Source organism: Aquarana catesbeiana, linkage group LG12 (assembly GCF_042186555.1).
Source record: "Aquarana catesbeiana isolate 2022-GZ linkage group LG12, ASM4218655v1, whole genome shotgun sequence".
NCBI lineage: Eukaryota > Metazoa > Chordata > Amphibia > Anura > Ranidae > Aquarana > Aquarana catesbeiana.
Genome location: NC_133335.1, coordinates 27,804,208 through 27,826,784, shown reverse-complemented (window position 1 = coordinate 27,826,784; position 22,577 = coordinate 27,804,208). Strand labels below are relative to the sequence as shown.

The window sequence follows — 22,577 nt, the reverse complement described above, 5'->3', positions numbered from 1 at the left end:
GACTAGCAAAGAACTTAAATTCTTACATTTTATATGCTTTTAAACGGTTTTATATCTTTGTTTTAATTAATAAAAAATCTTTATTGCACCAATAAACATGTGGGGTGCATGTATGACACAGACGGCATTATTTGGCAGCAGACAATCACTTATACAGAATGTCCGAAAAAAACTCCAATCAGGTCAATTAGCTTTTGAGGCTGGTGTCCATTGGTCATTGGCATTTGAATCAGTGATACTAAAAGAACCCATTTGCTCTATGGTCTTTAATGCCCAAAGGCATCTTTAGAGAGTCACTGATCGAGAATAATTATGTAGCTGAGGAAGTCAGGACTTCTGACCAATATACTTGTTTCAGGTCAATAAATAGATAGCAACTCAAGGTTGACTGCTCAGAGATTGAACTGCCAAAAAATTGCTCCAGCCAAATTATTGTGTGGAGAAAAGACCCGATCTCGGTAAGGTTTTCTATTCATTCATGTATCCCCAATGGGAAGGTTTCTCCTCACTTCATATCCAAGTGATAGAATCACCCCCCAAACCTAACAAGGATTTGGCTGGAGATAGGCTGTAAAAACAAGTTGGCATTGGCAGGACCCATATTTCTGTATTCACAGGTTCATGCCAACAAATAAAGAAGTAGTAGGAGGAATATTTCATGTTGTGCTTGGAGAGCATTCTAGACTCCTCTGACAAGGAAGGGAAAGCACATGCTGAAATATCAGCCACCGATAGTTGTTTATTCTCCTTGACATTAACTATAACCTCTCTGCAAGCACAATACCTGAACTAGAGTGCAGGAAAATGACTGCAGATTTAACAGTTTCCTGCAACACAAAGAGAAAAAAAGGAAATAAAAGAGAGAGTGCGAGAGCGAGAGAGGCATTGTGGAAGAGACAGGGAGAGGAGAGAGTGCGGCATGGTGGAAAACAGAGGACAGAAAGTGGGAAAGGGAGAAGAAAGAGAAAAAAAAATATTATATGAGACAAAGGAAGGCTAGAGTAAATTAAAGATTGAGAGGGGAAGAGTGCACCTTGGTACGATAGATACAAAAATAAAAGTGTCACTAAATTAAAAAGACAGAGAGGTAGAAAATGAGAGAGAGGAGAATAGACAGTGAGTGGAAGAGATAATTAAAGGTATAAAAGGTAAAATATGGAGAGAATCAGAGAGAGAAAATCAGTGAAAGCATGCAAGAAAGAAGGAGAGGGCAAGATAGAAAGAGAGAGAGAGGCAGGGAAATAGAGGGGGACAGATAAATATAGAGGGGGCAGAAAAAGAGAGAGGGGGGGTGGAGAAAAATAGAGGGGGCAGAGAGAGAAAGGCAGAGAGAAATACAGGGGACAGAGAAAATGAGGAGGGGGCAGAGAGAAAAAGAGAGGGGCAGAGAGAGAGAGAGTCAGAGAAAAATAAAGGGGGAATTGGAAAGAGATAGAGGAGGGTACAGAGAGAAATGTAGGGGGGCAAAGAAAGATAAAGAGAGAGGGGACAGAGAAATCGAGAGAGAAAGAGGAGCAGGAAAAAATAGAGGGAGACAGAAAAAGAGAGAAAAAGGCAGAAAAATAGTGATGGGGCAGAGGAAGAGAGAGGGGAGGGGCAGAGAGAAATCGAGAGGGCAGAAAGAGTGAGAGATATGGGCAGAGAGAAATAAAGGGGGTAGAGAAAGAGGAGGGGGCAGAGAGAAATAGTGGTGGGCAGAGAGAGAGAGAAAGAGAGAAATACAGGAGGGTGTGGAAAGAGAAAGGGGATGATGCAGAGAGAAATAGAGGGGGGCAGAGAAAGATAGAGAGAGAGGGGGCAGAGAATGAGAGAGAGAGAGAGAGGGGGGGAAGGGAGAAATAGATGGAGAAAGAGAGAGGGAAGCAGAGAAATAGAGGTGGGCAGACAAAGAGAGAGGGGGCAGAGAGAAATGGGGGGGGGGGGCAGAGAAAGATAGAGAGAGATATGGGCAGGGAGAAAGAGAGGATGGCAGAGCAAGAGAGAGGGAAGGGGCAGAAAGTAATAGCTGCATGGGGGTCGAGAGAAATACAGGGGGCAGAGATAGAGAGAGAGAGAGAGGAGGGGGCAGAGAGAAATACAGGGGTGGGGGGGCAGAGAAAGATAGAGAGAGAAGGGCAGAGAGAAAAAGGGGGGCAGAGAATGAGAAGGAGAGCGAGAGAGGAGCAGAGAGAAACAGAGGGGGCAGAGAGAGAGAGAGGGGGCCAGTGAGAAACAGAGGAAGAAAGAGAGAGTAAAGGAGAGAAGAAGATGAAAAGAAAGATGGAATAAGAAAGAGAAAATGAAAATGGGATCACAAGGAGTAACCTAGAGAATGAAATAGGAGAGACAGAATGTTACAGAGAAAAGGCAAAAAATTTGAAGAAAGGAAAATGACACAGGAGATCAAGAAGATGGAGCGAATGTGGATCATATAAAGGAAGATTTTAGAGTAAAATGTTATACAAAAACAAAAAGTTTTTGAAGAAAAGGGAAAGAATACAGTATGCTACAGGCCAAGGAGAGAAAAAGAAAAAGAAAAGAAAAGAAAATGTGGAGAGGTAGTGACAGAGAAAAAGAGGGAAAAATACATGGAGAGGTAGAGAAAGAAAGAGAGGGGGAGAGGATATATAGAGAGCTAAAGGCAGAGTGAGTGAAATAAATAAAGGGGGGCAGAGAAAAATACATGGAGGGAGAATGAGAGAGAGAGAGAAAGATACATGGAGAGGTAGTGAGAAAGAGAGATGTGTATTGACGTAGGGGGGGGGGGGGGGAGAGAGAGAGAGAGAGAGAGAGAGAGAGAGAGTGAGAAAGAGAAGGCAGATTAAGATACATGGAGACGTAGAGAGAGAAAAAAAAATACATGGAGAGGTAGAGAAAGAGAGAGAAAAATATATACAGAGAACAAGTGAAATAGAGAGGGGAAGAGAAAGATAGATGGAGTGGCAGAGCAAGAGAAGAAGAAAGACAGAATAGAGGGGGGTGGAGAAAGATAGATGGAGAGGCAGAGAGAAATAGAGGGGACAGAGAAAGAGAGAGAGAGGGGGAGAAAAAAAAGATAGAGAGGGGGCATAAATAAATAAAGTGAGACAGAAAAAAAAGTGAAGGACAGGCAGAGAAATAGAGGGGGCAAAGAAAGAGAGAGAGGAGCAGAGAAAAATAGAGGGGGTAAATAAAGACAGAGAAGGGACAGAGAGAAATAGAGAGAGGCATAGAAAGAAAGAGGGGGAGGCAGAGAAACCGAGAGAAAGAGATAGGGACAGAGATAGATAGAGGGGGGCAGATAAAGAGAGAGAAGGGGGGGGGGGGAGAAGGATGGAGGCAGAGAGAGACAGAGAGAAATACAGGGGGTATGGAAAGACATTAAGGATGATGCAGAGAAAGATAGAAAGAGAGGGGGCACAGAATGAGAGAGAGAGAGAGAGAGAGGGAGGGGAGTAGGAAGAAATAGAGGGAGACAAAGAGAGGCAGAGAAATAGAGGGGGCAGAGAAAGAGAGAGAGAGGGGGTGGGGGGAGAGCGAGATACAGAGAGAAATACAGGGGGGTATGGAAAGAGAGAGAGGAGGATGCAGAGAGAAATAGATGGGGACAGAGAACCATAGAGAGGGGGCAGAGAATGAGAGAAAGAGAGCAGGGAGAAATAGAGGGAGACAGAAAAAGAGAGAGAGGGAAGGGCAGAGGGAAATAGAGGGGGGCAGAAAATTAGAAAAGGCGTGAGAGAGAGGAGCAGAGAGAAACAGGGAGAGGGGGGCAGAAAAGAGAAAGAGGGGGCAGAGAGAAATAGAGGGGGCAGAAAAACAGAGAGGGGGGCAGAAAGAGAGAGGAGGACAGAGAGAAATAGAGGGGGCAGAAAAAGAGAAAGAGAGAGAGAAAGAAAGAGAGGGGGCAGAGAGAAAGGGATAGAGAGAGGGGGCAGAGAGAAATAGAGGGGGCAGAATAAGAGAGAGAGAGGGACAGAGAGAAATGAAGGGGGGGGGGGGGGAGATGGAGAGAGGAAAAGAGAGAGAAAGATGGGGAGAAATATGGAATGAGAAAGACAGGATGAAAATGGAGCAAGACCAAGAGAGAATAGGAGTAGGGGAGATAATATGATACAGAGAAAGGGGAAACTACATTGATAAGAGATTAATAAGAGAGGCAGAGAGAAATAGAGGGGAGGGGGAGATGCATGGAGAGGTAGAGAGCTGGAGAAGTGCATGGAGAGTTAGAAGTAGAGAGAATGTGAAATCGAGGGGAAAAGATACAAGGAGAGAGAGAGAGAGAGAGAGAGAGAGAGAGAGAGAGAGAGAGAGGGAGGAAATAGTAGAACAAGTATTTTAGGTAGCCACCATGAAGATACTTCCAGTAGCATTGAGCCCTCGCAGACAGCGGTAAGAACTGAGCGCTTAGGAAGCAGACAGATCTCAGCACCGACTGCTTAGCACACAACCACAGCGACACAACCAGCAGCATCAGATCAGGACACCGAGTATCCGAGCGCTTAGGACACACATCGTGCATCACTGAGCGTTCAGGATCCAATGCCCGAGCATCCTTGAGCTGAGCACCCAGGACATTGACCCCGAGCATCAGAGAGCATCCAGGACATGGACCCCCATCCTCAGTGAGCACCCAGGACATGGACCCCCAGCATCAGTAAGCACTCAGGACCCGGACCCCCAGCATCAGTAAGCACTCAGGACATGGACCCCCAGCATCACTGAGCACTCAGGACCCGAACCCCCAGCATCAGTGAGCAGTGCTATCCAGCATCAGTAGTGAGTGGAGGAGCAGCAGTGCCGGCGGTGGGGCGGGGGAGGAATAGTGAGTGGGTAGAAGAGGCAGGTTCAATCAATGAAGATATTAGATGACTATGGCCCCTCGGAGGGACACATTGAAGAGAAGCAAGCCAACCAGCATTCTCTTCAGGCTCAGAAGCTTGCTTGATCTCTAAGTCGTGGTATTTTGGTGATGAAAGGACTGCAGTGACTGAAGAAGACCCGTTGAGTCCCGTGTTTGGGGTTCCACCTTGATCAGTCCCTAAAATGAACCCCGGCTCTGCAGCTGAAATATTGCACCAGCCACCCATCATGCGTCTTAACGCGACTCAGCAGGTGCCTCTCTTCCAGGAGGTGCAGGACTTTTGGCTGTCAACCACTTCGGTCATGCTGAACCTGTCCAACGTCAGCACCAGACATGTCGTCTCTGAAGGCGACCTGGACGTTAACACGGACATCTACTCCAAAGTCCTGGTCACGGTCATTTACCTGTTCCTCTTTGTGGTAGGCTGTACTGGCAACTCCATCACTGCCTACACCTTGCTGAGGAAAAAGTCCATGCAGAACTTGCAAAGCACTGTCCACTACCACTTAGCCAGCTTGGCCCTTTCTGACCTCCTAATACTGCTTCTCAGCATGCCCATTGAGACTTACAACTTCATCTGGGTCCACCATCCCTGGGCCTTTGGCAATGTGATATGCAAGGGCTACTACTTCCTTAGGGATGCCTGTACCTATGCCACTGCCCTGAACATTGCCAGCCTCAGCATGGAGAGGTACATGGCCATGTGTCACCCCTTCAAGGCCAAAAGCATCATGTCAAGGAGCAGGACTAAGAAATTCATCAGTTTCATCTGGGTGGCCTCCTTGCTGCTGGCCACCCCAATGATTTTCGCTATGGGGGAGATCTATGGGTTAGGGGTGGAAGACCCAGATCACCTGGTCTGCACGAGGATTGTGGAGATGTCCACCTTCAAAACGGTTATTCAGGTGAGTGATGGTGACCTGTGTGGTCTACCTCTTGTCATGTGAATGTGTAGGTTATATAGTTCAGCCTCTCAACATTTTTACCACTGAGGAACCCTTGAAATTATTTTCAGGTTCTCCGGGAACCCCTGCTAAAAAATAATTATGCCTACAGCTCATGATACATTAGCGTGACTAATAAGTCAAAGAAAGTTTATTATAAGAATAAATAATGTGAAATACTTGGTGTCCCCTCTAACATGAGTGGTCTGGTCAGTTTAGAAGTAATGGAAAATTACCCACATTCATTGGTGATCAGTGAAGGTGGGAGATCAATTGACCATTGCCTAAAGCTCAAGGAACCCCCAAAAACCTCAGAAAGAACTCTAAGGTTCCATGGAACTCTGGTTCAGAAACAGTTTATTGCAAAGTCTGTCCGTCAAAGCTGACATGTACAGTTGGGTGCTAATGGGTTAAATCAAACACTGGCTCCATGGATCTCCAGAGGAATCAATGGATGGCTTCTCTGCGGGTGTTGCAGGCTTTGAAGCCATGGGGTCTCTCACCACCTGTTGTAATTTACAAAAATGTAAAATCCAACTAGGAAAGGTGCATACATGTGTTTGTTGGCATCCAAGGAAAAAAGATGACAGTAAATTAGACAACCAGGTTAAGAAGAACACAAACTTGAAATACTGGCTTTGGGATTACTCCTTAATCACCAAGTGCTAAGAGTAGTGGTGATGTCCAAAGTACAATAATCTTGAACAGTGGTCATCAACCCTGTCCTCAGGGCCCACTAACAGGTCAGGTTTGCAAGATAACTGAAATATATCACAGGTGATATAATTTGATGCTCAGTGATTGCAATATTCTAGTCTGCATCTCCTCAAGGTAATACATAAAACCTGACCTGTTAGTGGCCCCTGAGGACAGGGTTGATGACCACTGATTTACAGTAGAACAATATGATTTCTGTCTACTAGAGACAGACAGTGGATTGTTGACTGCTGATTGGTTGATATGGTTTACAACACTATGCAGATTTCTCATTCCCTTATTGCAGGGGTAGGCAACTTGGGGCCATACAGCTGTTTTCCCATGAGGCATTGCAATGCTGGCAGTTACAATTACTCCCAGAGGCATGATGGGACTTGTAGTTCTGCAACAGCTGAAGGGCCCAAGGTTGCCTACCCCTACCTTATTGAGTATGTGCATTCAATATATTTCCTGACTTTTTAAAAATAAATACAGAATGCTTGACACGGGACCGGTACCTTTTACAATGAAAGGAAACACATTTCAAAATGAATAAAGAAGAGGCCATTCCTGGCTTTCTTCTAAAAATGCAAACTGCCTGGCAGTCATGCCTGATTATCTGTGAATGGAGGAGTTTGGTGCACCCCAAACACTCAGTGTTTGAGTATTGCAGTGATCTGCCACAGATGGCACCATTACAAATTATAGAAAAGAGTTTAGATCACCAACACATGCTGCTCTCCTTCAGGCTTCTTTATTAGTCGCATAAATACAGCAAAGTTTTAAAGCTCTTAATGCAGCCCCTTCATCAAGCGACAGTGAGGTTGAGTCACTAATGCTTGACATAGGGGCAGCATTAAAAGCTCTGTATTTATGTAACTAATAAAGAAGAATGAAAGAGAGCACAATGAACCACACTCTCTTCTATGCCTGACTTTCTTACTTCACTACTTTCTGCAGCCAATAAAGTCAGAGCAAAGTTAGAAGGAAATGTACAGAATGGTAATCCCCATATTTCCTTGGCATGGGTTTCCTTTAAGACACCCATAGTATATATAAGAATGTAAAGTGCAGAAGCTTAAAGTTCTTTTTCTTCAGTGGACCTTGTTCCATAAATTATATCATATATTAGCACCTGGAATTATGTCATCACTCAAATTCCGAGCTTTTCTTGTTGTGTGGGGCAAAGAGGAGGCTTCTGCTGATAGTGTGCGTCTCTTCAAGGGACAGATGTGGAGCAAGCTTAATGTGTTGCCTAGAGAAACCAATCACAAGTCATCTTTCATTTTCTAGAACAATAAAATAGGACATCTAGAAGGCAGCTATAGGTTGCAACTTGGCTTTTGCTTTAGTATGTTCAAAGCAACCCCATTTTTTAGGGGTCACTCAAGAAGCACAGTAGTGTCATAGCTTAGATTCAACCCAGCTTTGGGGTTCCAGGGGTAGTAGTACAGTCTCATTTTAATAGAGTTTCACCATTGGTTGTTTAGTACTAAAACATATTCAACCATTAAATGACTCTTCTTAAACATTAGCATTTTTTGCATTGTCTTTGAAGTCAGACGCAAGATCAGAATTAGATACTATTCTTCCTGTGAAATCCGGACAGCAGGACAGATTTTCCAGAAGGTCAACTTCAGCTGTCCTTCTCCCAATAACTACCAATATAAAAGGGCCCTTCTGCCAATAACCACCAATATAAAGAGGCCCTTCTCCCAATACCTACCAATATAAATGGGCCATTCTCCCTATAACCACCAATATAAAGATGCCCTTCTCCCTATAACCACCAATATAAAGAGGCCCTTCTCCCAATACCTACCAATATAAAGGGGCCCTTCTCCCAATAACCATCAATATAAAGAGACCCTTCTCCCAATAACAACCAATACAAAGGGGCCCTTCTCCCAATAACCACCAATATAAAGAGACCCTTCTCCCAATAACAACCAATATAAAGGGGCCCTTCTCCCAATAACCATTAATATAAAGAGACCCATCTCCCAATAACAACCAATATAAAGGGGCCCTTCTCCCAATAACCATTAATATAAAGAGACCCTTCTCCCAAAACCAACCAATTTAAAGGGGCCCTTATCCACTGATCACTAATGTAAGGGGGCACTTCACTGACCATCGACATGAGGGAACACTACAATTTTCACTGTCTGCGTTTCTTTTCTGGCCAGTATTATTATCTCTATTATTAAATCATTCATAATTGTATTAATATTACGTAAGTAATAAGTAATCATTTATTAGCAGGGCTTCTTTGAGACCTGAAATTGTCCATTCTTGTTAAAAAGGTTGTGAAAGGCTGCAATAGTAAGTGAGGTGGAAATCTATCTAAACTGAGTTTATTGCTGCGATTACTCAAAATTTTGGATTTTTCCTCCCTTTCCCACTCTATCCAAAACAAAAAAGTTTTATTTGTCTGTATTTAGATCTATCCTCTCAGATCTATTTCCCTAAAAGTTATGAATAAAGATGCATCTGCATGTTGTATCTGTTCCTCACTGTATAGACCAGAGGTCTCAAAAGCATCATTTTCTGAGCATACTCCAAAATTTTGGCCATCAGTTGCCATGGGGCACAGTTGCAACTTATTGTAGCTTAATTTAAACTTTGTTCTGGCATTATTTATAGAATCATCTGAGGTGGGTTGTCTTAAAAATGGTGTTCACAAAGTATACTCAATTCCTATGTTTTTCAGACTAGCATTCCCATTATACACGTGGGAGAAAATTGTCATCAATTATGCTGATTTATTTTCATCTAAAGGTTTCCTCACACTGGGCCCCTCGTTGGTTTTAACATAGTCTTTGAATTTGAAGACATTGCAGTGGACCTGTTGTATAGGATCCCTGAGAAATTCATAATTGTACCTTTAGCATCCTTTTATTCCTTTATCATCCTTTGCTGTGATTAGAATGCAGTATGCTTACACTGCTTTAAAGCCAGATAGCAATATAATTATATTTATTAAATAAACTCAGCACAAGCACAATTCCATAACTTACAGTCAATGACAATGAGGGATTATACTACTGGAGATTTTTTTAAGTCCTTTTTGGATGAAGGACAGCTCTGCTTTGAAAGCTTTTTCCAATGTAAAGACATTTATTTAATTGTGGTTATATGTACATATTATTTATTTGAATTGCAGCATAAAATGTTCTTAGTGGTGCAATGAAGTTTGCGATAACCTCATTGGGTGAGTAAACTGCAATGATCACACTCAAAATTATACAGGTGCCTTAGGGCAAGATTAAGGGCAACCAATGCCCCAAGAATAGTGCCCCCCTTGGATCCTACCTGCCAACTCCTCCACAATTGTATACTTACCGAGAGCTGTCTGACAAGGCCAATGTTTTTTATTTGAATCCCCCCCCACAAGTCCCCTTTTTCTCCTGGCCACATAAGCACATTACAGCAGCATAGAAATCTATGGGGCTTGTCTACCTTTGTCTTCCTGATGGTAAGTATAGGTTTCTTGGTAAGTATACATCTGTGCGTGGGGCCCTTAACTCAATTCAAAATGGACAAGTGCATTTGGTTTTAGCGTGCATTTATTCTTTTAACCAGGCTATGGTGCCCTCTTCCAATGGCGCTCTAAGCACACGCTTGTTTTGCTTGCTCATCTGCAGCGGCAGTGCAGAGGGAGAGAAAGTCAGGAGGAACATTGTTCCTCTATGGTTTCCTGAGTCACTGGGGCAGCGATCCGGTTGGATGCTGACCGCCTATGCAACTCTGGTGGCCATCTTAGGTGTGGCAGAGTCTATTTAAGATATTGGCCCCTGGGTTTGGCGTGCATTCATCATTTGTGGAAGTGTAGGGACAGGTCACCCGTTTGTCAGGCACAGTATTAGTGGTAGGGAACGCTTCCAGACCAATATGGCAATCTTACGGCTCTGACACTCTCCCTGGACACCTTCCCAGTTGGGCTTGGACCGGCCAGGCCTCATTCTGCCCTTCCAGACAGACACTGTCGGCTTGACTACGCGCTATTGTCATCCATGAGTGTTCCCGGTTGGCTGGGCCTTCTTCCCCCCCGGGCTTGTTGTGATCTTTATTTCCTTTACTTCAATACAAGTTCCTTTATTTGCACCTGGACTGAGTGTGTGTTATTGCCACCGCACCACGCTGCACCCACTTACATGATTAATGGTTAATCCAGCCCTGATGTGCCTTTCACAGATGTATCTGGGCATTATAAAGACTGGCAGCTGTAATACATGTAATTAGTGTATAATAAGAAGACTTCTCATGTCTTACAGGTAATCTCCTTATATTTATTTCTCTACATCATTGGTGCTCAAATTAGTTAGCTATGGAATCATTGTCTTGACCCCTCTAGCTTCAGTATTCCATTATTAAGCATTCCAAATACTGAACATTATTTTTCAAGTCTTGTCACCAGGCCATAGTACTAAAACTTTGAATATCAGCCTTTATCTTTGGACATAAGCAACAGTGTACACTTCTACTAGGGCACCATTGACCAGGAGCCATCATGTTCTTACCATAAATCTAGCTACCAAATTTAAGTTGATCTGGGGCTCAAAGGGTGAGTTTACAAGGCTACCCAAATTTCAGTGTACTCATGAATTGGTAAGGAGCCTCATTTACAAAAGATTGGGGAAGAAGTGAATGGAAATGATGAGATCCTGTGTTTAAACATCAAATCATATGTAGGAAAAACAAAATGGAGTTTTTACTTCACAGAGCTAGATGTTTGAAGGGAAAACTTCAGGTTAATATGCATTACCCGCTTTTACAATTTAGTCATTTGATAGTCAATGGGGTTGATTTACTAAAACTGGAGAGTGCAAAATCCACACAGAAACCAGCTTTCAGGTTTTATTGTCAAAGCTTAATTGAAGAAGATAATTGGCTACCATGCACAGCAACACCAGATTTTGCACTCTCCAGTTTTAGTAAATCAACCCACGTATGTTGTTGTTTCGGGTCACCATGTGTAAGACTCAAATACAAAAATGTCACCAGTTTTATGGCCTCAAGGAAAACAGCTACATTCAAAACTGAAGCAGAAAGTAGCAAGATGAAGCTAAGGCCTCATGCACATGGACAATTACATGCTTTTGATTCTTGTAGAATAACCTTTTTGGTGCTTTTCTGCGCTGGGGGCCATGATGCCACCCCTACAAGTAAATGGCTATATGTGGCCGGACACTTATATGCAATAATGTCAATGTGACATTATTTCAGGATCCCAAGTTCTGCGTTGTTGTTCTGGGCCTTCACGTGTGATTGTGCTATGGTTCTCAGCTCCCCAAGTTTTCGAGCGTTCCTGTTGTGGGGTCCCCAAATGTCATAGTGTTATTTTTCTCTGGATCCCGGTGTCTTGTTCTGTGTTTCCAACTCCCAAGTGTCAGTCTGTCATTGTTCTGAAAACCTTATTGTTAGTGTGTCATTGGTCTGCCCACACCAAGTGTCATTCTGCTATTGCTCTGAGAACCTCATTGTCAATCTTTAATTGCTCTGGGACCCTTAGAATAAGTGTGTCATTGCCCTGATACCACCAGTATCAGTGTATCATTGTCCTGGGACTGGCAGTTGTCAGTATGTCCTTTTTTCTGGGACCTGACTTATCAATGTGTCATCAATCTGGGAGCCCCAGTGTCAGTGTGTCATTGTTAAGGGACCCCCACTAGTGAGTGTGTCATTTTTGCCAAAGAGTCCATGTGCCATTGCCCTGGGATCCTACAGGAGTTAAGTGTGGCTCTTTCCAGGATCCCCAAGTATCATTACGCTAGAATTAAGAATTAGTATGCACGATTTTTCAGCATTTCCTGGAAGCTCAAGTCCAGAGTCAGTGGGAGCTGAAAAAAAATTGTTAAATTTACGCATAACGGAACATTTGGAAACTGATAAAAACATATTGCAGCTCCACAGGTTTCTATAAATGAAGTCATATTTTGTGAATCTGGCACCATGACAGCTCTCATATGTCTCAGTTCCTGCTCCTACATCTGTTCTAGACTCTGGAATAAAGTCAGTTTATATGACTGGAACAGTGCTGAGATATTGCAGTTCTTTTACTTCATGCAGTATGAAATACTTGCACTGTGTTGGTATTCTCATGTATCTTCTGTGTCCTCTGTGCTTCCTAAATATATAGATTATTCCTTGACACTTTAAATGTTTGTGATCATATAACTATAGTAATTCCCCATGGCAACCCATCACAATGTCAGAGTGTCACCACGTTAGCCTTCAGTGGCTGTGATGAGCAGCCAGGGACCTAATCCCTTTTTTGTTATGTTAGTGGATTATTTTATCTATGGGTCCCTCTGCAGGAGTCCCATCATTACAAATTCAATATGTATTAAGGCTTATTTCATATTGCAGCGAAAGGAGCGACAATTGTGTCCAGTCCATAACAGGCCCTTTAGGTCCGGCATGGATTTGGAGCGGAAACCCATGCCAAAATAAACCAAAACGGCGTGGGGTCCCCCCAAAATCAATACCAGACCCTTATCCAGGCATGCAGCCTGGCAGGTCAGGCGAGTGAGTCCCCTCCCCCTAAACCATACCAGACCACACAAGGGCCTTAACCCCACAACCGTGGCCGGTGTTTGTGGTAGTGAGCGGGCAGGGGGCTTATCGGAATCTGGAAGCCCACTTTAACAAGGAGGCCCCCCTATGTAAATGAGTATCGGGTACATAGTACCCCTACCCATTTACCAAAAAAGTGTCAAAAAGTAATAAAAATACACACAGTTTTTGACAATTCCTTTATTAAAAATTGAAAAATAGTGCCCCCCGGTGTAAATCCATCGTCATTTATTAAGCAACCCGCCGTACTGCCGGATATGAAAAATAAAATTAATGAATTACTTATATAGGTAAGGGGCAGGGCCACCTGGCTATGTCACCTGGCGGCACCGCCCCCTTCTGACGTCACAGACCCAGCATGCTCTGCATGCCTGGATAAGGTATGGATTTTGTGGGGGTTTTTTTCTTTATATTTTCAATAGCTGGCAATTGTAACCGCATGTCATTTTAAATGTGATTTGACCCTTTTTTTATTCCTTTAGAAATGTCATTTTTTTCTGCAACATATTTTATGCATGCTACAGATGCTCCACTTTATAGGCACATTAAAAGGACCCTCCAGGCACTATAGTTAAAGGAATTTTTAATTTTTATTGTTGCACTTTAGACATAATTAAAATCACTGCTCCTGAAAAAACAATAGTTTTTAAAAAAACATTTTGCATTGATACATGTGCCCCAGGGCAGTACCCGGACCCCCATACCCCTTTTATGGCCAATTATTTGCATATACAGTGGAACCTTGGATTACGAGCATAATCCGTTCCAGGAGAATGCTTGTAATCCAAAGCACTCGCATATCAAAGCGAGTTTCCCAATAAAAGTCAATGGAAATGAAGATAATTTGTTCCGCACTGACTTCTATTGCATGCAATACCGCATGTGGCCAGAGATGGGGGACACTGGAGAGCCTCGGAAATACTCGGGCACAGCTCGGCTAAACTCGGAAACCCTCAGAAAGGCTCGGAAACACTCGGGAACAGAGTATTTCCGAGTGTTTCTGAGTATTTCCAAGTGGTTCAGAGTATTTCCGAATGGCTCCAAACTGTTCCGAGTGTCACCGGCACCCCCCCCCCGCACCTCTGGCCAAATGCAGTACTTCACATCCCATTGGCTTGAATCCTGCTCGTTTTGCGAGACAACACTCAGTCAGGATTTTAAAAAAAAGTTGCTCATCTTTCAAAACGCTTGTTAACCGCGTTACTCGTAAACCAAGGTTCCACTGTAAGCACTTTTGATTTTTCCCGTTCGGCACCCATAGACTTTAATGGGGTTCGCCGTTCAGTTTGGAACATTTCCCCTGTTCGGTAGTTCTGCTGCAAACCGAACATGGGGGTGTTCGTCTCATGTGTAAGCTCTAACGAGCAGGACCCTCTGATTCCTCCTGTATTGATTTGTATTGTAAGTGTACTGTCTGCCCTCATGTTGTAAAGCGCTGCGCAAACTGTTGGCGCTATATAAATCCTGTTTAATAATAATAGTAATAATGTCTAGTTACAAACCAAAAATTTAAGCAATAACTATTTCCGTGCATACATTTAGGATGGATCATCTCCATGTTTTTCCACCAATGTGTTTTCCATTTAAATCAATGGAAACGCAGCAAAAAAACATATCAGTGCATGTTAACTTGCATTGTTGCACGGTTTCAATTTGTGTTGGATTTGCAATTTGTACTAAAATGCCAACAGGCATCAAAACGCACATCAACAAACCTTGATGCAAGCCATGATATTTGTATGTTTGTCATGATGCACACCTTAACCCCAAGTGTTGAGATGTGTTTCTATTGATTTCAATGCTACAAACATCAAGCTAAAATGCAAAGGTGAGAATCCAGGCTTAATGTCAGGAGTTCCCAAGGGAAGAGGTGCAGGTTGTCAGCTATACTATAAATAGCAATTTACATGAATAAATCTAGAGAAATTGCAGGGTGCTATCTTTGTGCATTAGCTTCTGTAATCTACTTTTCACAGTCAGGATGGCTTCTGCCTGCTGGTGTAAGCAAAACACATTATATACTTTGTATCTGACATATCTAATCAGCTGTTCCAAGTATGGAAATGGACGGGCTTAAAGCTGAACTCTAGACGAATAATACACATAAATACACAGATAAAACTTATATATAGCAGCTGGTTTACCTGCCGAAGGATTTGTATTTCTCTCCATCCTGTTCTGAGATTTACACAGCTCTGCCACACAACACAAATCTGCCTGGCATTTCCCAGCTGCAGGTAAGTAACTCTAATGCCTCGTACACACGGATCGGACTTTCCGCCAACAAATTGGAATTTTCAAATTTGGAAAAATTCCAAAATTGAATTTTGTCCGAAGGGGGTTGGCTCAAACTTGTCTTGCATACACCCGGTCATACAATTGTTGGCCAACAATTACGAACGTAGTGACGCACTACGTTGTTTTTCAGCTCTTTAGCGCCACCCTTTGGGCTCCTTCTGCTAATTTCGTGTTAGTAGTTTGGTGAGTGTTGATTAGCGCTTTTCATTTCGCACTTTTCATTTCGCACTTTTCAGTTCGCGCTTTTCAGTTAGTTTCTGAACGGCCGTTCGTCAACCAGACATGTTGTGGAATTGGAGGAGATTACTTGTTTTTTATTATTGGCCTTGGAGTTATTGCTTTGACATTATTTTTTTGGTTGAATAATGATTTGATTTGGTATATTTTCTATATTTTTGGATGCATAGAATGCACTTTTTGGTTAAGTTCTATTGGTAGATAGCATGTCTAATTTTATTTGTTTTATTTTTTTAATGTACAATAAAAAAAAAGTTGTGTAGAATAATACTTGGCTATGTGTTTTACTTCAAATGACAGTTTGGGAGTCGGCAGTTACATTTTAAAAAATACAATGTAAAATTAACAAGGGACGCCAACATAGTTGTATCTTTGATCTTAAAAACTACAGGATAATGGTGTTGTGGTAACTTGCCCAAATAAAAAAAAAGCATAATAATATTATTCTTGATAACTCTAGAAAAAAAAAGCCTTTGAAAATTTGTTTGCAAGAACTCCATCAGTATCACCAGCAAAGCAGCTTCATTATTATCCCATTAAAGAAGAAGAGAATTGTGTGTTGCATATCCGGGGCTCCAGTCACCCTCAGCCCCCCCCCCCCCCCCCCCCCACCTGACACCACTGCCGAAGGGGATAAGGAAGGTGTTAAGACGTGGTTAAATTATTGTGATTTAGTCATACATAGCACGGGAAACAGAATCACAATCTCATTAATCATAATGGTAACCAAATTTCATTGTTTCATCTTGAAAATTAAGGTAACTCATCCAATATGACATTTTATGCCATGATTTGTTCATTTTATAAAAGACACCTAAATCTTGTTTCAGGCACAAAGCATTGCTAAGAAAAAATCTTGTTTCAGTGCTAAAAAAAAAACTAGCAATTGCAATCTTACATACACTATAAAACTTGCCAAAAGTATTGGGACACTTTCCTTTACACGCACATGAACTTTAATGGCATCCCAGTCTTAGTCTGTAGGCTTCAATATTGAGTTGGCCCACTCTTTGCAGCTATAAGGGCCCTTTCACACTGGGGCGGGGGCAGCGACGGCGGTAAAGCGCCGCTATTGTAAGCGGCGCTTTACCCTTGTTATTCGGCCTCTAGCGGGGCGGTTTTACCCCCCGCTAGCGACCGAGAAAGGGTTAAAAACCACCGCAAAGCGCCTCTGCAGAGGCGCATTGCCGGCAGTATAGCTGCGCCGTCCCATTGATTTCAATGGGCAGGAGCGGTGAAGGAGCGGTATACACTCTGCTCCTTCACTGCTCCGAAGATGCTGCTAGCAGGACTTTTTTTCCCGTCCTGTTAGCGCACCGCTCCAGTGTGCAAGCCCTCGGGGCTTTCACACTGGAATCAAAGCAGCGGCACTTTCGGGTCAGTTTGCAGGCGCTATTATTAGCACAATAGCGCCTGCAAACCTCCCCGGTGTGAAAGGGCCCTAACAGCTTCAACTCTTCTAGGAAGGCTGTCCACAAGGATTAGGAGTGTGTCTATGGGAATGTTTGACCATTCTTCCAGAAGTGCATTTGTAAAGGTCAGGCACTGATTTTGGACCAGAAGGCCTGGCTCACAGTCTCCACTGTAATTCATACCAAAGGTGTTCTATTGGGTTGAGGTCAGTACTCTGTGCAGGCCAGTCAAGTTCCTCCATCCCAAACTCGCTCATCCATGTCTTTATGGACCTTGCTTTGTGCACTGGTCCAAATCATTTGGTGGGGGGGGGGATTATGGTGTGGGGTTGTTTTTCAAGGGTTGGGCTTGGCCCCTTAGTTCCAGTGAAGGGAGCTCTTAAGGCATCAGCATACCAAGACATTTTGGACAATTTCATGCTCCCAACTTTGTGGGAACAGTTTGGGGATGGCCCCTTCCTGTTCCAACATGACTGCACACCAGTGCACAAAGCAAGGTCCATAAAGACATGGGTGAGCGAGTTTGGGGTGGAGGAACTTGACTGGCCTGCACAGAGTCCTGACCTCAACCCGATAGAATACCTTTGGGACGAATTAGAGTGGAGACTGCGAGACAGGCCTTATTGTCCAACATCAGAGCTAGGCCTTCTTGTCCAACATCAGTGCCTGACCTCACAAATGTGCTTCTAGGAGAATGGTCAAACATTCCCATAGACACACTCCTAAACCTTGTGGACAACCTTCCCAGAAGAGTTGAAGCTGTTATAGCTGCAAAGGGTGGGCCAACTTAATATTGAACCCTACGGACTAAGACTGGGATGCCATTAAAGTTCATGTGCGTGTAAAGGCAGGCGTCCCAATAATTTTGACAACATAGTGTATAAACAGTAAATAATAAAATAAAAAAAGGGAAGCTAAGAGAGGTAAGGCAACAAAGGGGTTAATAAAAGTAATTAGGATTAACGAGGGGTTAAACTTGTATTTATTTGTAATAGGTTTACGATATTTGTAATAAATAAATAAATAAAGCAGAACACTCATTTATGAATAGTGGTTACAACTGTAGCTTTCGCTCATCAATTAAGAGCAGGCCAGACTTGTCACATTGACAACTCAGCATTGCAGATTACACTGGAAGATCAGCTCTCCCAGTGTATTCAACAGGGCTCTGCTGTCTATGTCCTCTGCATTCTGTTTACCTGATGAAGTGCAGGGACATCTGCCACATGGAGAGCAGAGCCCTGCTGATTATACTGGGAGAGCCAATATGGCATTGTAAACAGTTAGAAGGGATGAAGGATAAGTCTTGCAGGGCCGTCGACAGGAGGGTACCACCAGGCCTCCTGTAGAGGGCCCAGGCACATAGGGGGACCCAGACAGCTCGGAGATCGGTGCAGTGGGACAGGAGGACAATTCCTTAATGAGGCACTGTCTGTGTCTCTCCCCCTGACAGCTGAAAGCCAGTTTCTCCCTCTCTCCCTCCTGCCGGCTTTCAGCTGCTGGAGGGAGACACACAGACACAGTGCTGATCTGTGTTTTCTGACGGTAGGGAAGTCTCCCTGCGATCAGAATACAATGACACAACAGGGACAATTCCCCCATCCACCTTGAATGTGTGGATATGGGAATCAGGTCAGTTTTTTATTTCAACCCGTTGGTTCAATGAAACATCTAGCCCATCTATGGCCTGGTTAAGACCCCAGGTTCTACCAAACATTGAAACACCACTTTTGATTGGACTGATGCTTTAAGGTAAATGAAAGAATATGTTACCCCAACATTTCATATTCTTGATATGTGCCTGCTATACCATGTATATACAGTATCCTGTTCTCTTTGTATTGCTTCCTTTGTGTGGAATCCCTGGTGTTCCTGCCAGTCCCTATGTTTTCTATTAAACACTGACCACACTAGACATGAAAACACAGCATGGTCAGTTTTCTGGGTGCGCTGGGAACTCAGCCTACTCTCTTCTAATGATTGGACTTGTGCACAGCCACTCACTCAGAAGATCAGTGTGGTGCTGTTTCTCCCGCCCCCCCCCCCCCCTCCCAACCGTTTTGTCTTTCATTTCTATTTAAAATTGAATGGGTTGCTTTACAAAGTTAGGGTTCACATATACTTTACGTGAACTTTCTCTGGAGGATATAAATCCTTCCCTGTGTAGGACTAGCTCATTTTACTCATTGTACTTTCTTTTGAAGTAAGCCTGCTAAATCCAGGAGATACCAATGCCTTGGCTTTTTAATTTCTCTATTGCGTCTCTGTAAGCTTCTGCATTTTTCCATCCTGTAATCTGGCTGAGCGAAAGGATTCTATATCTAATAGACATATCTGTGTTAATTGCTTTCTCTTTCCTAAATCTGTGATCAAAGAGACAGATTTACATCATGATTAAGCGCCGACAGATGCAATTAACTCGGAAGAGGTTTTAGTCTCCGCTGGCGAGGTTGGCAGGAGGGGACAGAACAGTGTCAAAGAGCTTGGCACTTCCGAGGGTCACAGTGAGAATGTTTTATGGTGGGGCGGACAGGAAAATGAAGGACGAGAAAATGCCAGGATCAGCCGAATTAAAGGTGCTAGATCGGGAAGCCTGCAGTGACTTACCCAGATGGATTATTTTACACCAATGTAGCTTTAAATACAGATATACAGCAAGCGGTTGTTAAAGCAGGCTGGTAGTTGTAGTCCCTGGACAGCTGGAGGACCAGGGCTAGCCAGACCTACAGACTAGTAGAAGATAAACCCCACCAAAAATCAAATGTATTGCTGTTTACCAGTCCTTATGCATAAGTTTAACCCATAAAATAATGCATAATGTTTAAACCTACCCTCAACACTTACTCCTCAACCTGCTCCTAATACGTTTTCCCAAGTCTAATGCTTAACCCTTAAATTGTCACTAAACCCACATCATAAAAAAACGATCAATAAATGGTGTATTAGATGCTGTCCATACTCACTCAGTCACAGTCATGGGATTTATTTAACTTCAGCTTGCTCAATTAAAGTGTCACTAAATCCACTGTTCATACTTACTCAGTCACTATGGTATTCGGTTTCTGTATTCTGCAAAAAAACTGGTTGATCTGCTGCTCTCTATCTCCCCCTTCTGTTCATGTGCCCAATTCAGCTAGGGATTTTGCAGCTGTAGAGGCAACTCTGCACATGCTCAGTTTTCAGTGAGTTTCTATGCTGCGCATTTCCTCCCTATCACATCTGAACAGCCCATGTGACTATAGAGTCACACATGTGGGCGTATACACAGTGGTAAATGACAGCCCACTCCCTCCCTCCTCCTGCATGCTCACTAACCAGCTAAATACATTGGGGGTGGGATATTACATGTAGATTGATGGAGGCTTCACCTCCCTCTTATTCTAAGACACAGGCTACAGGGGCGTGACAGCCTGCGACTGGCAGAAATCCGCCCACACCATGTTATTTCAACAAAATAATAAAGATTTCATTATAAATATATATTTGTATGACAATTTAAAACAGTTTATTGATATTATTTATTTATTTTTACTTTGTATTCCAAAGGCTGCTTTTTTTTTATTTGGAACATCTGACCAGCAGCTAGAAGCTCTTGCTGCTTATGTTTCCCTGCAGACAGGCTGAGAAAAATCTGGGTCATGTGACAGCTGTGCACCACTTAGAAAAAAGGTACTTAGATGTTTTTTTTAATTAAAATAATTACAGCGCCATCATCCACATACAGAAATAGAAGGGACAATGTAAATTAAACAGTGTGTGTTTACTATCTATACTACTTACTGTACTACTTTTAACACTTATTGCCACTGTTCCTTAACCAGCTCATGCAGATATACTATGGCAGAATGGGCGAAACCTCGTACAGGTACGTCCTTCTCTTTTTCGGCCACCTAAGGGTGTGTGCGCGCCCACTGTACGAAGGGGAACCCGATGCGCGTGGCCAGCGGGCACGATCGCCGCCAGCCATGCGACATCGCGTGCATGAGCGCCAGCACGGGGATTTGTGTGTAAACACACAAATCCCTGTGCTGCCAGGGAAGAGGAAACCTATTGTTTGTTCCTACTAAGTAGGAAAAACGATATGTCTCCTCTCCTAGTCACTTCCATCCCCACACAGTTAGAACATGCTGAGGGAACACACAGTTAACCCCTTGAGCACCCCCTAGTATTAACCCCTACCCTGCCAGTGACATTTACACAGTAATCAGTGCATTTTTATAGCACTGATCGCTGTATAATTGTCAATGGCCTAAAAAAAATGTCAAAAGTGTCCGATCTATCCGTCGCAATGTTGCAGTACTGCTAAAAATTGCAGATCACCATTTCTAGTAAAAAAAAAAATGAAAAAAAATGCCATAACAATGCCATAAATCTAACTTTTGCGCAAACCAATCAATATACGCTTATTGCATATATTGGCCTAAACTGATGAAGAAATTAGTTTTTTTTTTTTTTTTTAAACTGGGGGAAATTTATTATAGCAAAAATTTTAAAAATAAAAACCACAGAGGTGATTAAATACCTCCAAAAGAAAACTCTATTTGTGGGAAAAAAGGACGCCAATTTTGTTTGGGTACAGCGTTGCATGACCGCGCAATTGTCAGTTAAAGCGACGCAGTGACAAATTGTAAAAAGTGCCCCCGTCAGGAAGGGGGTACAATCTTCTGGGGCTGAAGTGGTTAACATAGGTCTGTACTTTGCCTATGCTGGGCAAAATAACATGTTTATTTTTCTGTAGAGACCCTTAAGAGGGCTGCCTACCTTGCTGCCTTAATTGTGGTCACATGGAAGGGTACACTGCCCTGTGTAAGGGGAGTTAGGGTCGGTTCACACTGGGGCGACTTGGGATCCGACTTGTACGCCCTCAAGTCGCCCCAAGTCGCCCCAAGTCGCTTTGCATTTAGGTTAGCATGGTAGGCAATGGGAGCGTCTTAATTGACACTACTGAAGTCGCTCCGACTTCAGAAAAGACTCCTGTACTACTTCTATCCGACTTGTAGGCGACTTGTACCCATTCAACTCAATGTAAGTCGCCTGCAAGTCGGATCCCCATCCCCATACAAGCGACTTGACAGGAAATAGAAAAAAAAAAGCTCATGCTGCCCCTCCCTCCCTCCCTTCATCCCTCCCTTCATCCCTCCCTTCCTCCATCACTGTCACCATTTTGTCTTGCCGACAGTGGTATAGAGCAGAATGTCAGGCAGAAGGGAGGTGGTTCACCGCGAGCCAATCGACAACGAATGCCTAATAAGGCTTGTGAGACAGCGCCCATGTCTCTATGACAAGGACGATCCCACGTATAGGGATCAAATCAAGAAGGACAATGCGTGGCTGGAGATCTGCCGTGGGTCCTTTGAAGATTGGGACATCATGACCAACAGCCAACATAGTGAAAAACGTAAGTTAAAAATTTTCTAATGCCTGTTTATTATGCGGGTGTTGAGCCCTTGCACACTGGGGCGGTTTGCAGGCGCTATTGCGCTAATAATAGCGCCTGCAAAGCTCCCCGAAAGTGCCGCTACTGTCATTCCAGTGTGAAAGCCCCGAGGGCTTGCACACTGGAGCGATGCGCTGGCAGGACAGCAAAAAAAG

General features: G+C 43.4%; 1 protein-coding gene across 1 annotated transcript in view; it reads left to right on the top strand.

Moving 5' to 3' along the window:
• Window positions 1-3,932: 3,932 nt before the first annotated feature.
• NTSR1 (neurotensin receptor 1) overlaps window positions 3,933-22,577 on the top strand; it is a 218,692-nt gene continuing 200,047 nt past the window's right edge. Inside the window, exon 1 of the mRNA XM_073607497.1 lies at window positions 3,933-5,724. Coding sequence (XP_073463598.1) covers window positions 5,002-5,724 — 723 coding nt within the window. The 5' untranslated portion in view covers window positions 3,933-5,001. The remainder of the gene's footprint in view (window positions 5,725-22,577) is intronic.